Below are 14,550 nucleotides of genomic sequence, written 5' to 3'. Positions count from 1 at the left end.
TATTACAACCCGATTATTACTTTCTGAGATATTTGTGAACATGAGAAGACAGCATCAACTGTACTGTCTGTGCAGAAAAAAATGATTTTCTCCAGTTGCAGACTGAGTTACAGGGAATAAAAGGATTGAGAGATGATGAAAAGAAGGCTAAGTGAAACGGATGATGCAGGCCGTCAGATGTAGGATCAATCTCCAGTTCTTGGCTCAAAGCCAGTGAGAGAAATGATGTCCGTGGTTGCGAGTGATTCTACTGCCCACACACCCAGATCAAGTAGCCAGCCCACACATTATTGATTTTTGCACCAGGCTTTCTTCGCAGCCTCCACAGGTTGACCTGCTAAAACCCCCCAATATAACACTTTCCTCTGAAACGTGTCTTCTGATTCAGGAAAACAGAAAGGTACTCCAATCACTTAAGGCTGCATCTGTGAGTTGTATTGAGAACCAAGGAAAATTTATGATATGCAGTAGACGACATATAAGAACCCTACGGTACCTAGACAATAACAGCCAAATCGTTGTTGCAATATCAAGCATCGGCTGTGAAACTGCCGTCTACTGACAAGAAGTTACAGTACGACTGAAGCTGATTTGAAAATTGTTTCATCACACCTCATTGTTCAATTCCAACAAGCAATGTAGATTTTTCTATGGTGGTCTCTGTTTTACCAGGAGTGTGTTTCAAAAAATCAGTAAGTAAAAAAGTTTTTTCAGCTTAAAAAAATTTCTTGATTCAAAAGCTCCTGTCGTTAAGATAATGTGGCCCAAGATTAATATGTAATAAATGTTTCTAGTCGTTCGCTCTGTCTAACTGCCAGGGGGCAAAGCAGAATTTCAGATAAATATCTGCTTGTTCAGGAAATTGAAGTTGTGGGTGTAAGGGTTTTATAATGAGAAATCCCGACGTGTGTGGGTGGCACCAGAATATATGCATTCAAAATGGTTCTGCATTGCTGCATGATAATATCGACCACCTGTTTGTTCTCAACCCTCAAGTATTTTTACCTGGGGATGACTAGAGCAACTACGGGTATTGATCGTGGAATTGGGGAAATTCTTTCATAAATCATGATTTCTGTTGTTTGATGAATGGTAATATTTTCTAGTCCTCATTCCTTTATTATTCGTTACTATTTGTCATTTTTACTGTTGCAATGTAATTCTATGTATGGGGCTGAACCTGCCAGGAATCTTTGAAAAACACCACCAGGTGAAATGTATTCCTGGTTAAATAAATGAACTGAAACTATATGAGTATGGGATGAATGTCACATTTCTATGTAACATCAGAATCAAATACCTGCAGTTTGATATTATCAATCAGACTTAAGGCAGAACATGTCAATTCATTTTGATCCGTCAGAAATAAATATTCACCGATCCAGTACTTTTTCGTTTTGTTGACAATCTATAGAGTTTTTTTACCCAAGAGTAATCGTAACCTTCATTAACATGAATCCGCCGAGTTACATAAATCCGCCACTTTGAAAACCAGTGGGTTTGAGAGGTATCCTAAGTCACTATCTTTAGACCGATTCTAACAAGGACTATTTTATCCAGTTGCTTGAGTAACTATTTTTGGCGTATCTTATTACCTGGATGTCTAACCTTCATCAACGTAACAAGGATTATTGTCCTGACTTCTGCAAACCATATAGATGTCAGAGTAACAATACTGAATAGACCTGATGCAATTAATCCAACTTAACATAGCACTTGAGGCTTATCAAGGGTTAGAGCCAACCTTGTTACAGCCCATCACTGACTCTTAAAATACCCTCAGATACGATAATTGTATCTCCATGTGGTAGTTACACTGAATTACTGCCAATTACTGTCATGATTTTTTTTATTTTACAAGACACCTGGGTAAGAGTTGGGCTCTTTTCAAGTTGTGTGGGAAGATTGACTCTTGAAATCCTAAAGATGGAACTCTACCCTCTTGTGAAGTAAAATTAGAAACGGGTGGTATGCCTTGAAGATACAATTAAGTATAATGAGTACTCATTGTGAGTGGAGGTGGAGCTTTTCATTAGGAAAACTAATTGATGCAGCTTTGTAGATTTAAGCAGCATTTCTCACTGCAGCTAATTAAGACTACAGGTGTAATGATGCTAAGCCTACATGTAACAAGAGAGACACTGAAAAGAGACTTTTCACACATGTACACATGCTAACAGATAAGGAAGTTAGAAATATACAAATGTACAATATGTGATACTTCTGCTTAAGTTGGCATTTGCTGTCGGATCACATAAGTTTTTTTAATGAAGACTTTTTTTATTGAAGCTATAGAGAGAATTTGGAACCCATCCCAATTCAAAAGCTCGAAAGGAAAGAGCTGGGGTGGGCAATGTGATCTTATTTAATAACAGGAGGTAAAGAATAACCCTAAAGTTGAGTATTGGCACCCAATGCATGAATGCATGAAAAAAGATGCTTTTCCTGGCAACCCAGTGAAATTTTCATCAAAATTGCTTTAGGGTTCACTGACCTTTTAAGACTTTGATTGAAAGGAAGATGCCCATCGTGCAGTGGTCTTTCGTGCATGCCATACCATGTTATCAAGGCTTGTGCCTATTTATGCTGTTGATTTGACAATCTGCATAATATTACGGGTAAATGTACCAGTCCCAGGGGACCAGAACCCATGTTGTTAGATGAAGCTCAACCCACGCTATTTAGGTTGTGGATGCCAATCACGTCAGGGAGGTCAGTACCCTCCAGAGAAGGCAATGCATTCCATATTAACCCTTAGCACACTGAAGTAGCCGTTTAGCCCCCAATTCCCCAGGCCTGCAATTCCCTACAGGCAGCAGGGAGAAGGTTAAAAAGTAAAACAGGTCTCCGATATAAAATCTCAAAGGGTGGAAAAATTTTGATTTTAAGTCAATGGGTATTTTACAAGGATCAAGCTATAGCATGTTTTATATTTAAATTGAGAATAAGACTAAAAGGCAATTATGAAATACAAATGTACATGTGATAATGAATTAACATAAGTCTTATTTTTGATCCACACTTCATGTGGATGCAATAACACTACCATGAATATCATCTCTAAGGACAGAAACTACTGCCATCCTAACAACACATGATTGATTGCAGTGAATTTTATTGACACAACGAAAGTAAAGGGACTTCTGTAAAGTCGTCCACAACTAGAGATACACAAAAGTGAATGCGATGATATTAACACAGTAATCACAATGTATATGTCATTGAGTATATCTCTACAGTTTGTAAGGTCTCAACTTTCTCTGAATGTTTTTACCTATTTGCACTGGAAGGATTGTCCTATGTGCCTCTTGGCACTACAAAGGTGTGAACGAATGAACAAACGAATGATTACAATTAATGTGTTTCAGGTTGTGAAGAAGACAGAGAATAAACTGGAGCCCCTGACACTGGGAGGGTCTGGTCCGATGAGCTGGGCAGATGAGATGGAGATGGAGGAATCCCTGCAGACCAAGTCCCCGGCCGCAAGTCCCACCAGCACCTCCCCACCTCCAACCACTCCCTGGGGGACCAACGCCTGGCCACAGAGAGCGCCAGGTCAGATATGGAGAGATGTTTATGTCAGGCTACACCAATTTTATTCGTTGGTTCTGGGCTTTAAAAAAAATAACTCTAAATTGAGTTATTACAATGAAAACAGAGTCTGCAGGCAAACAGTTTCAGGGAGTGACTATGCATGCAGTAAGATGTAAGTTTTACTCCCAGCCTTCTGGTTTCATCTTGACCGCTAGCTAGATTTTCACTTCTGATCAAAATGTCCAAAAACCAAGGAAATGAATTGGTGTGGCCATATCCCCGAACTCCTATCTTGTCACATTTTTCTCATATTGCTGTCTCCAGGCTCGTATGTCTCTCGCTGCCATTAGCCTTTCAAACAGCTTTAGGGACATCCACTCTGTAATGTTGTCTTGCCAGGATTTTCTTCCTAACATTCAGAAGAGGACAACAAAGGCAGATTTCAGTCTTATTCCCCAGCCCTTCCTTCACTGCATATCTCTGTACCTGTATCTATAAAGCTGGTATAACCGCCATTTGGCGTAACACCAGTATCTAACAAGTTGTGAATTTTCCATAGATGTAACCTCGATAGAAACTTCTGTGATGGCCCAGCAGAAGACCAAGCTGCAAACTGGGAAAGGTGCAAACTTCCTGGCCATCGACATAGCAGATTTCTGTCTTATTTCCCTAGCCCTTCCTTTACCGAGTGTCTCATTCAGCATCTAACGAGTGGTCTATTTTCCGTAGATGTAACCTCGATAGAAACTTCTGTGATGGCCCAGCAGAAGACCAAGCTGCGGACTGGGAAAGGTGCAAACTTCCTGGCCATCGACATCAGTCCTGACGGCAACTGGGTTGAGGACAAGCCGGTCAAGAAAAAGAGAAAGCCGCGCCGCGATGAAAACTTTGCCGTTAAGACTGCTGCTTAATGTGATCGTGATGAAGTGTGTGACATGAAGAGTTACTTGACCTCAGATTGTGTAAAACCAGCTCAGCTAGCATTCTTTACATGTTTACAGAAGTGTGTGATATGGGAAGTCCGACGCAGTACACGTATGGTGTATGTCGGTCATGAGGAGTTCTTTGTGTGTAACCCATAATCTACAAACAAGGAGACCAAAAAGGTGGTTATGTATATTCATTATATACTCTCGAAGGCTGGACCTATTGCAAAATATGCTACATTTAAACTTTACTCTTTAAACGTGCCACTTGGAAAGTATCTAAAGGATTCTATAGAAGGCCACTATAGCTGTTGGAATGAAAGTTATTCAGATGCATCGTGACTGTCAGAGCTGTGTAAAAAGTGAGTGTGTTCTGGCATTGGTGTTGCTGGCTGTGTAGAAGCATCGCTTCAACAACAGTACAGGAAATAGAATTTATCCAAGACGATGGTGAATAATGCTGGCTTGAAGAGTTAGTATCTCTCAGATCGTGTTGCTAACTTTAAGTCATTTTGAAACCTCTCTACCTAAATACAAGAACATTCCACCAAGATGAACCTTGACTTGGAATTGATCATGTTAACATCTTTGCAATTTCCATTTTTGAAAAAGTTTTTCAGCTTTCATTTCTTAAATGATTTAGCTTTGTAGAATAGAATCACACACACAGAGAATTTGATAATTGTTTGCCACAATGTGGCAATGGTTCTTTTATGGTATTCTAGATCCTAAGGTTTATGTAATTGTAACTAGAAGTTGCTGTTGTAACCATAATTCATGAATTCATATTTCATTCATGTGGAAGACAAGCGGCTGTCTGAGATAATGTTAGGTTTAGCAACTTCTCAATCTTCTAATGAATGCATTTAGAATTTCATATGATAAAAGGGGAACCGGGCTATATCTGACATAGCAAGGTACAGAAAAATTGTTCTACACTTTAGTTCCGACATGTTAACTCCATATATGACCACATACTAGTAAGAAGTTCATATCCCCACCTGTCTGACAGCTAATATATATATATATATATATATATATATATATATATATATATATATGTATATTAGCTGTCAGACAGGTGGGGATATGAACTTCTAAATGCTTTTACTAAAAAGACAAACAATTTCAAAATAGATGAAACTGCCATAAATGCTGCACTCTGTCCAAGAGATTAATTACAAAGAGTCACGATACTGACTCACATGTCCCCGGAGTTGTGATGCTGATCTAGGCCAGTCATCTATGTGCATCACTGAGTGTGATGAGTCAGCTCAGTCGATCACTGTTAGTTTTAGAAGTTTGAGGATCTGTTAGCAGTGTGAACCAATTAGCCCAGATTTACCGTCTATGAAATATGAATAGTAGTCAAAACACTGGTTTGATGTTAACTCTTAAGGGTTGCAAAGTTTAGCAGAGGGTTAGGAATTAGTGCCGGGTAAGAAGGGCACAAAGTTCTCATCATGTCTCAAAAGCGCCTCCTATCTGGGAGCTGGTAATCTGCAGAATTTTGTTGCTTGAGAAAATCACAACAATTACTGTGCCATGGTCATTACTGACAAGGTTACTACTGGGTACATCTTTCAAGTCACCTTGCAATTCAGACCAACTTTTGTATTGCCACTGACTTGTGTCATTCTTCAAGATGTACACTCCAGAGAAGTTTGATGTAACGTTAGTTGGTTACAAAATGACAAAATGTAGAGTGTAGTTGATCTAGCTTCTTGACGTAGATGTTCTTGGACTGTTCTACTAACTGAGGGAAGGGGGATGTACTAGTAAAGAGGTGAATTAAAGAAATAGAGGGAACTGAAAAAGACAATATTTGAATCTACCAAGTCGAACCTGCAATCAATTTTGCCTTGCAAGTGACATAGTTGCTCCGATCCCCCTTGTCTGAATCTGAGTGGAACTGTGCCATCGGTAGCCAGATTTCTCACTGATGTACATTTTGTGGACAGTTGAAAAACAAAAGATACTGCAAAAGAGAGCTGCTTCTATTTTTGTAAACTATCTATGAGCCCCTCTCCTCAAATTTGCTACAAGAGTACATTTTTGATGGAAACTACCCAAATTATCAAGATGGTCTCTACATCCCTGGTGCAATGTAGTTCTTGTGTATAGTGTACATGTCAGCGATCATGGCAAACGTAGTGTCATGACTTTGTATTTTTGTGCAAGATTGATGGTTTTTGGACCTCCAGTGTTTTTGTGAGGGTGGCAGATGTAGTGATTATGATACATATCAGTGTTATGTTATCTGTGGCAAATGTCAACATGTTTCTGAAATATCAAAATATGTGTAATATATATATAGATATATATATACATAAATATATATGTGTGTGGTAAAAATATATAGATATATGGAGAGATCTTGATGTGATTTAATGCAGGCTGAATGCAAACAGTGTCAGTGTCATAAACACCTTTATCCTAACTTATTCAATGCTATATGATTGTTGGTTGACTGCACAATGGTTCTAGATAATATTATGATGTTGTATCGTCTATTTATATCATCATGAAGTATATGTGGATTGAGGCAGGTGGAAAAGCTATATTTGTTAATGTTATGGATATTGTGTATCCTGCTTGAAATAGACAAGATATAATTATTATGAAGTTTGTTGAAGTAAAGTTTTTTGACAGAACTTCAGTCATGATGGTCTCACCAACATTCATCCAGGCATACTGATTTTTACTGCTGCTTGCTGCAAGTTGGTGTTGTGGCAAGAATGTGGTCTCAAACATGACTGAGTTATGTTAAAACAACTTTACTCTCAAATAAGTTATCAACCTGAGGAAGCGTAATTATCTATGGAGATATTGATTTATGAAATTGGAGATATTGATAAATGAAGTTGGAGATATTGATAAATGAAGTTGGAGATATTGATATATGAAGTTGTTGAAGGGCAAGATATTTGAATGTTACTCCGGTGGTAGCATTTCCTTCTTTAGTTGTCTCCACAGCCCTTTCACTTTGAGGGACATGTCATTGAGTTTGATGGTAGAATATAGTCAATAACTGAGTGCACCTATTGTTAATCAACAATGGGATATTTAAGGTCTAATGTGATGACTTGAAAAGAGTGGTGGAATATGTAAATCAACAATTGACTGAATTCTTTGAAAAAATGCATAACATGTTTCAAATTGAGATCATGCAAGAATTGGATTTGGTCATCATGAAAAGAAGGTTTTAGACAAACATGGAAGATTTTAAGTTTTGATTTTTTTCGGGTTTGTTTGGGTTATATTTTCTTTGGAAAATTTACTGCCAAGGAACAGAAAGAGAAAAGTTTTATGAATGACCAAACATTACAACCAGACCTTGAAATTAATGTCACCAAGATGTAGTGATCTCACTAGCAACTCTTACAAGGACAGATATGACAATTATTTTGATGGGACCAATTAAGAGAATGCACTTAAGAGTGATTAAGTCCTTTGATTATGTCATGTTTTTGCCCTTATCATAATATGACATTCAAACCTAAGTGTTTTGAACCAATTTACTTACTAGTATACAATACCAAATTTTGTTGTACTGAATTATGATTGTATGCACCTACATTCTGATTGCTTTACTATAATTAGTAATGATGTTATGCTCTCCCTGGCATTTGTTAGTGGGTTAGTTGATGAGCAAGGCAAGGCAAGAAGTTACAAATGACATTGTTTTTTAAAGGGGGGGTAGGTAGGCCTTGGCATTGATTGAACTTTTTGTCCCCTAGCAGCTTCCTTTTAAATTTCAAATTAGAAATCATTGTAAAGCCTACAAAGGAAGCCGTGCTATCCTAACTCTCAGAGTGATTTTTGTAGCTACTTCCCTGAGCTGTATTATCTGGTCAATGGGAAATATATATGCTGGAAAGACTAGTGTAAACCATTCACAATAATTGTATACGAACAATATGTTCTAATTTACAAGAAATTTGCAATTTAGAATTTACTGTTTTTGAAGAGGACATAGGTATATGATTATAATCCAGATTGTGGAGAAACTACTTGTCATTTTTGGCTGTCTTTGGAATTGGTGGAAGTTGTGTATCGCTTGATGATCCCGATACATGTACATCATGGCATTGGGTATGTAGACAGATACTCCAGTTCAAGGTACCATATACAACATGTGGAAGAAGAGCTTTGCAACAGTGTGGTTCATTTACGTTATTCCACTGTTCAGTTAGCAGCTCGCCTGCGTACCACCCTCCGTACTTACACTTGACTCATTCTTTTCCCTTGCTTGCCAGGTGGTGAGCAAGCGAAACAACTGAGCCAGTGGAAAGTTAGGAGGGTGGTAGCCAGGCTTGTTAGCAGCAACAAGAACATTTCAATTTAAGAAACTTTTATCTAGTATACAATTACCTGTGTCCATACAGTGCAGAATATTCTTTAGAAGACATTCAGCTGTCATTCAGTCTTCGACTGATAAGAAGTCGTTATAACATTAACAGGACCAAAGTTACCCAAGAGGAAAACATTACCAAGAATACAAACAACTGTACAAGCGATGTTGTTAAAAGCAGTTTTACCACATGGCCGGGTACTGTCACCACATTTGTAACTTGAACATCAATGATTATAGGTTAGATGTCACTAGCTCAAATGTCTTGTTTACATGACAATGCAATGTTTTTGTTTCCCGTAGACACCGAGATACCTGTATGTGATCAGTAAACAGGGCTACCTGGTATGACAAGTACAGGATTGGATAATCATTAAATCTAAATGGATTGCAAAATACCATTGAATCTCTGCAAGTCTCAATGCGACCTTCTGGCTCTGACCTTTACAACAACAAAAAAGAACCTTAGGGCCATGTTGACAATGTGCTGCATACTTCGTGGAACTACATACATGTAAATTATACCTTGCAGATGAGAAAAGAACTGTTACCGTGGTACACATACATGTAACGTTATACCTACTCAGACAAGTGCAAACTCTGAATGTTGCTTCACAGGATTGTTGTTACATTGTTTCTGCCGGTGGTTAAATGTATGAAGTGTTTCCAAGCTGTATGATGACATCTCGGAGTAAACCAGATGCAGACTTTCGAATATAAGTTGTGGAAATAAACTGGAGGCAAATGCACTTTTGTTTTTGTCTGCTCCTTTTATGACAGGAATTGTATAAGGTGACATTAAGGTCCTATGTAGAATAATTTTGTCCCCATCTCCCAGCACTATAACTGATAATACAGCCTCTGTGAAACATGAATCATGTGACTTTCCCACGGGCTGATAAAGGCTAATCCTACTCACAAAGGTATAGGCATGCACAATATGAAATAATACAATACAATTGTATATTGTGTGGGCCTATACTTTTGTGTGTACTGTGGTGGAAAGCAGCTAAAGCAGTCAATCCTTTGCTAACACGCCCCCACCATGTAATTATGATAATGATAATAATGGGCTCGCTCCCTGAGTGTGTCGCCAAAAATAAAGCCTCTGTCAGATATTTGTTAGACCTTGCTCATGGCAGGAGAAAACAGCAGAGGATCTCTGAGGAAAACACAATTTAAACTGTGGATTTTCTTTCGTTGAACAAAGCATACTTCAGATGTTTGACATCAAGTCATTTCTAAGATTTGCTGCAGCGTCAATACTACTTTCAGTCGACCTCCAGGTTCCGTCTCCTGAACACACTGTCCAAGTGCGCCCTCTAGCGGACCCCTTATTTCATCAGGAGGGTCGTGTAGAAGGCCTTTGCCCGGGGGCTCCTCCTCTTTTGCACTTTGCCCCCCGCTGTATTCTCTTATTTCCCCCCATTTGCGTCGCTCTGGGTGTTTGCGCAGGTTGGACAGAAGTCGGGCACATATGCTGGCATACATCATTGGGGTGTACTTGAGAATGTCTTCACAATGATACTGATCGCTGAGTAGTTTCTGCTGGAAGTCCATGTAGCACTGCTCGTTGCACATATCTGCCTGTTCTTCATGAGTGACAACCGTTCGCCTGTCAATCACCATCACATCATCCAAGTCGATCAATCGAACCCAACCTCGGCGGTCGACTGCAAAGTTTTGTAAAGACACGTCCAAGAAAAATAGAACCCAGTCCGGGTCCTTTCCAAGAAGAGTGCCTATTAGCTGTAACAACTGTACCGCAATGTCAGCTCGAACTTCCCATGGAGAGTCAACGAAAGTATCTAGTGTCCTCCCGGCATGTTCCACCACAATTACTCTTCCACAGGCTCCATAAAACTTGGGAAAGGGCCAAAGCATTGTAGACTTTGTAGTGAAATACCGGAGTAAGACCGCCTCCTCGTTCAGGAGAAGCGACGTGGAGAGAAACGCACGTCCGACACTATCTTTTCCCGTACCTTCGCTTTCGACATACAGCTGCTTCACTTCTTGTAGAAACCTGTCTGACACACAAAGTGACAAAGCTGACTTTTCTACGTGGGAAATTTTCCACGCCTCTCGCAGCCAGGGGAGTTTTAACGCAATGTCGGTCACCAACATGGTCTCCAATATGAAAGACGATGCGTTACACATCTGGGGATGTGGCGACGTTCGGCAAATGTACCTTTCATATCTCTGCCACGCCCCCGCTTCGTTCAAAGTTTTAGCAATCACCACAACACCACCAATCTTCCCCGTGGAAACTATTCCTTTCTTCAAATACCTGTCTGACCCTGAGTGCGCTTTCACGAAGTTGCCCCGATGTAGAACTTCACAGGTGTCCCCAAAACACGCCGGACATTTTTCAGCCTCGGCCCACGAAATCTCGACTTCATCTGTCCAGGGAGGTTTTATCAAGCCTCCTCGATCTGTCACGATAGATTCCCTCTGATTAGCCATAAGTATGTAGACAAAAAGAACCAACAGCAAAACGACCGACAGGAATATTTTGAAGTTCATCTTTGTTGATCTTTGGTCCCACAGAACGCGACATAAGCGCCACATAGAAGTCATGATAGACGTTAGTCACATAACAATAGAAAACGACTAGTACACTCTATGTTTAACGAATTCGTAAACGGTTTCTTCCGCAAGATGGCGTTTTGCAGTTAAGGCAGTCGTCCAACAGGTTCATTTCAAGGTCGTTACACTTACAGGTGGTGCTGCAGTACAGACCAACTTCGCAAGGAGTCCCATGTTACCGACCAGGTTGATTTTATGAACGGTGCTCCTCTTCAGAATCGTTAGCTACCGACATCGCCGATCATTTGTTGTATAGCAGGCAAGGTTACCCGTATCAAGGAGGTTTAGAATCATTTTTTAAAAAACCTCCTTGCCCATATATAGTGGCCTCTGGTACACAGTACTATGAAATCTTTTACTCCAATCAATAATAAATGACCACTAACAAACACTCTGAAGGTAAGTTTATTTTGTATATAACATTACGACTGTTGCTGATATACAAAATATGGCACTTTTCTTCTCTTAAGTATCTTTTTTTTTTTAAACGCAAACACACAGTTCATAAAATCCAGATTGTCATTTCAAACCTTGGCCAACCATGATTGTGCAAATATTCACAAATTTGACAACACTACCAACTGCAAGAAAATACATTTCTAATATATAGTACATAAAGCAAAGGCCTCACATTTGGTTGGACAATATTGTTCATTTAGCAGCATCCTGATAAATATACAGGTTAACATTGAGTAGCTTATTACCATGTACCATCATTTGAAATGTTCGACACTTCCCCTAACAATCGTAGCTAGGGTGAGGTTGATCTAGATATTTGTCACTGGTGTAGGTTGTTTCTTCCCCAAGGACACTTATCAATAGTCTAAGGACCTTTCCTTAGTGTTACATGATTCTTTCTGAGAAGCAAAACATGTTTTGTATTTCTTACAAACTAAAATTTGATAGTAAGAACTAATATTTGTCACATTACTGATCAGAATAGTCATAAAAAGTATTTAGCTCTATAGCATTGTGCAGCATTTGTAAGCTTATTACGTTGTACGTTTTTACACTCATCAGCTCGTACTGAATATACTGCACTCGGCAAGGTAAGAAACTACTGCATAGTTTATCATAAATGTCTTCAAATCTTTCAAGTACTTTGAGGGTTAACTTCAAACATGCCCGCAACAATCATGAGGACACGTCTGTTGTTTTTTTTTTTAGTCCTCTCATTTCACATTCCTCCGTAGAAGTGCCCTGAGTTTTTCAACTGCCTCCAAACGACCACCTGCTACCTTTTCTTCAAAACAGCCCCTCAACAACACTTCTAACTCCTTTGCCTCGTGCTCTGGGGGCCCCCACAGGAGTCCAGGTGGTTTGACTACACCTTCAGGAGTGTCTCTCTTAGGCTTCGGATCCATGGGGTTCGGGTGTGACACGTGTTCAGGCAGGTGCGACAGTAAGCGAACGCAAGCCACAGCATACATCATCTGTGAGTACTGGGGAATGTCTGCACAATAGGAGTTGCTATTCATGACGTATCCTTCCACTTTAGCGAGAAAAGCTTTTAAGCATTTCAAGTTACACGGTTCTGTTTTCTCTTCAGCGACACTCTTCTTCCTGTCAATCAGCATGACGTCGTCAAAATCAATCAGAGTCAACCGTCCGTAATCGTTCACTGCAAAGTTGTCGTAACGGAAGTCGAAGAAGATCACAAGCCAATTGGGGTCGCCGTTTCGAAATTTGTCAATCATGTCTAAGAGTTGCAGTGCTATTTTTGCTCTTTCTTTCCAAGGAGACTCAAGGGTTGAGCCAAGGAGCTTCCCACCGCTCTCCACAAAGATGACTCGTCCACAGGCTCCCAGGTACTTCGGGAAGGGCCAGGCTTCCTCAGACCTGGCAGTGAAATGTTTCAGTACTGCAGCCTCTGTGTTCATCAGCAGAGTTGTTAACATGTAGGCTCGTTCAGTCTTACTCAGCTTCCCGTTCGCATTCGCATCATACGTAGTCTTGATCAATTCAGCTAATCTATCAGTCATGCAAGCCTCCAATGCAATACTTCGTCTAGTGTGAGCTATCTTCCATGCATTTTGTAGCCATGATACTTGTAAGACGTCATCCGTCACTAGTATTGTTCTAGAGATCATGTCTGAGACGTCACAATCTGTGGGCATACTAGCATTCTGACAGATGAACTCGTCAAGTCTCCTCCAGTCATCTTTGTCAGCCAGTCGTTTGGCAACTACGTCTGTATTTTTAAAGCGTCCGAAGTATACCCCTTTGTGCTGTAGCTTTTTGTCTGCGATATCCACTGTGACGATACCGACATCTGCCTGTTCACAAAGTGATTCTCCGAAACATGCAGGGCATTTCTTGGCCTCCATGAGGCGCTTGAAAGTCAGGTAATATTCAGGGTGCTGCTTCTCATCTTCTATCCCATCATGAGCTGCATTTTCCTCAGCTTTCCAAGTGTGTCGAATCTCTGGATTGAATTTCGGATTGTGAATCTTGATTCTCACAACGTTTTCCTTTGCTTGTGCTTCCTTGGCTTTTTCTTCCTTTGCCAAAGCCTCCCCACGTTCCTTCACAATACGGTGAACCTAGAAATGAGGTGAAATTATCATATATCATAATTTTTAAGAATCAGTCAATTATCAGGTACATGTAACGTTATATTCATACACGTATATGTCAGTGAGATAATCTAATACAATACACATTGTTATTATCATCTGCAAGGCCACCAATTTAATTCTTTGTTCTCAGATTCCCTTGCTTGGGACAACAAACAACAAACAAACAGCACTAAAAATCAACAGTCACCTCCTCTGCCTTATGTCTCAGTGCTTCTCGCATCCTCTTCTCATCTATGCCCTGGGCAAGAAGCTCCTGAATGCTCTGTGCGTATTTCTTTTCCCCGATGTTTGACATCTCCTCTCTTGTTCCAGAGTCATCTCTGACCTGCCAGTAGTTGCGTACCAAGAACCCGATAGCTAACAGCAAGGTAAGGAGGAATAAAACTCGCGACCAGCCAGAGTAGTGAAGCCTTCGACACCAGCGCCTGGCCGACGCCATGACGAACGAATCCATGGCTGTCCAAAGTTCAGGGCATGGAGATGCCAAACTCCAATCGTTCGTGAGAGGTCGAGTTGCCTGGTAAACTTTGCTCTCATCCGAGATTCACCAACACTTTCGTACTTCCGGGTT

General features: G+C 40.1%; 2 protein-coding genes across 3 annotated transcripts in view; one reads left to right on the top strand and one right to left on the bottom strand.

Moving 5' to 3' along the window:
- LOC136428768 (uncharacterized) overlaps window positions 1-5,489 on the top strand; it is a 48,683-nt gene extending 43,194 nt beyond the window's left edge. The window contains exons 8-9 of one of the 2 annotated variants that reach the window (XM_066418510.1): window positions 3,369-3,555; window positions 4,264-5,489. In XM_066418510.1, the coding sequence (XP_066274607.1) occupies window positions 3,369-3,555; window positions 4,264-4,445 (369 nt within the window). In that variant the 3' untranslated portion in view covers window positions 4,446-5,489. The other variant, XM_066418511.1, reaches the window with a different exon arrangement.
- Window positions 5,490-11,789: 6,300 nt separating this feature from the next.
- LOC136428769 (divergent protein kinase domain 2A-like) lies at window positions 11,790-14,541 on the bottom strand. Its single transcript, XM_066418513.1, has 2 exons — window positions 14,167-14,541; window positions 11,790-13,943 (listed from the first exon to the last, which is right to left on the bottom strand). Exons 1-2 carry the CDS (start codon window positions 14,431-14,433, stop codon window positions 12,573-12,575), a joined length of 1,638 nt encoding a protein of 545 aa, XP_066274610.1. The 5' UTR covers window positions 14,434-14,541; the 3' UTR covers window positions 11,790-12,572.
- Window positions 14,542-14,550: the final 9 nt, after the last annotated feature.

Source organism: Branchiostoma lanceolatum, chromosome 2 (genome assembly GCF_035083965.1).
Source record: "Branchiostoma lanceolatum isolate klBraLanc5 chromosome 2, klBraLanc5.hap2, whole genome shotgun sequence".
Taxonomy (NCBI): domain Eukaryota; kingdom Metazoa; phylum Chordata; class Leptocardii; order Amphioxiformes; family Branchiostomatidae; genus Branchiostoma; species Branchiostoma lanceolatum.
This window is presented reverse-complemented; position numbering and strand designations above follow the sequence as displayed.

Bases quoted from the DNA above. Each gene is read 5' to 3' on its own strand.
- LOC136428769 (XM_066418513.1), bottom strand. From the start codon at position 14,433: ATGGATTCGTTCGTCATGGCGTCGGCCAGGCGCTGGTGTCGAAGGCTT. The intron at 13,944-14,166 runs GTGACTGTTGAT...CCTCATTTCTAG, and splicing joins TGAGACATAAGGCAGAGGAG to GTTCACCGTATTGTGAAGGA.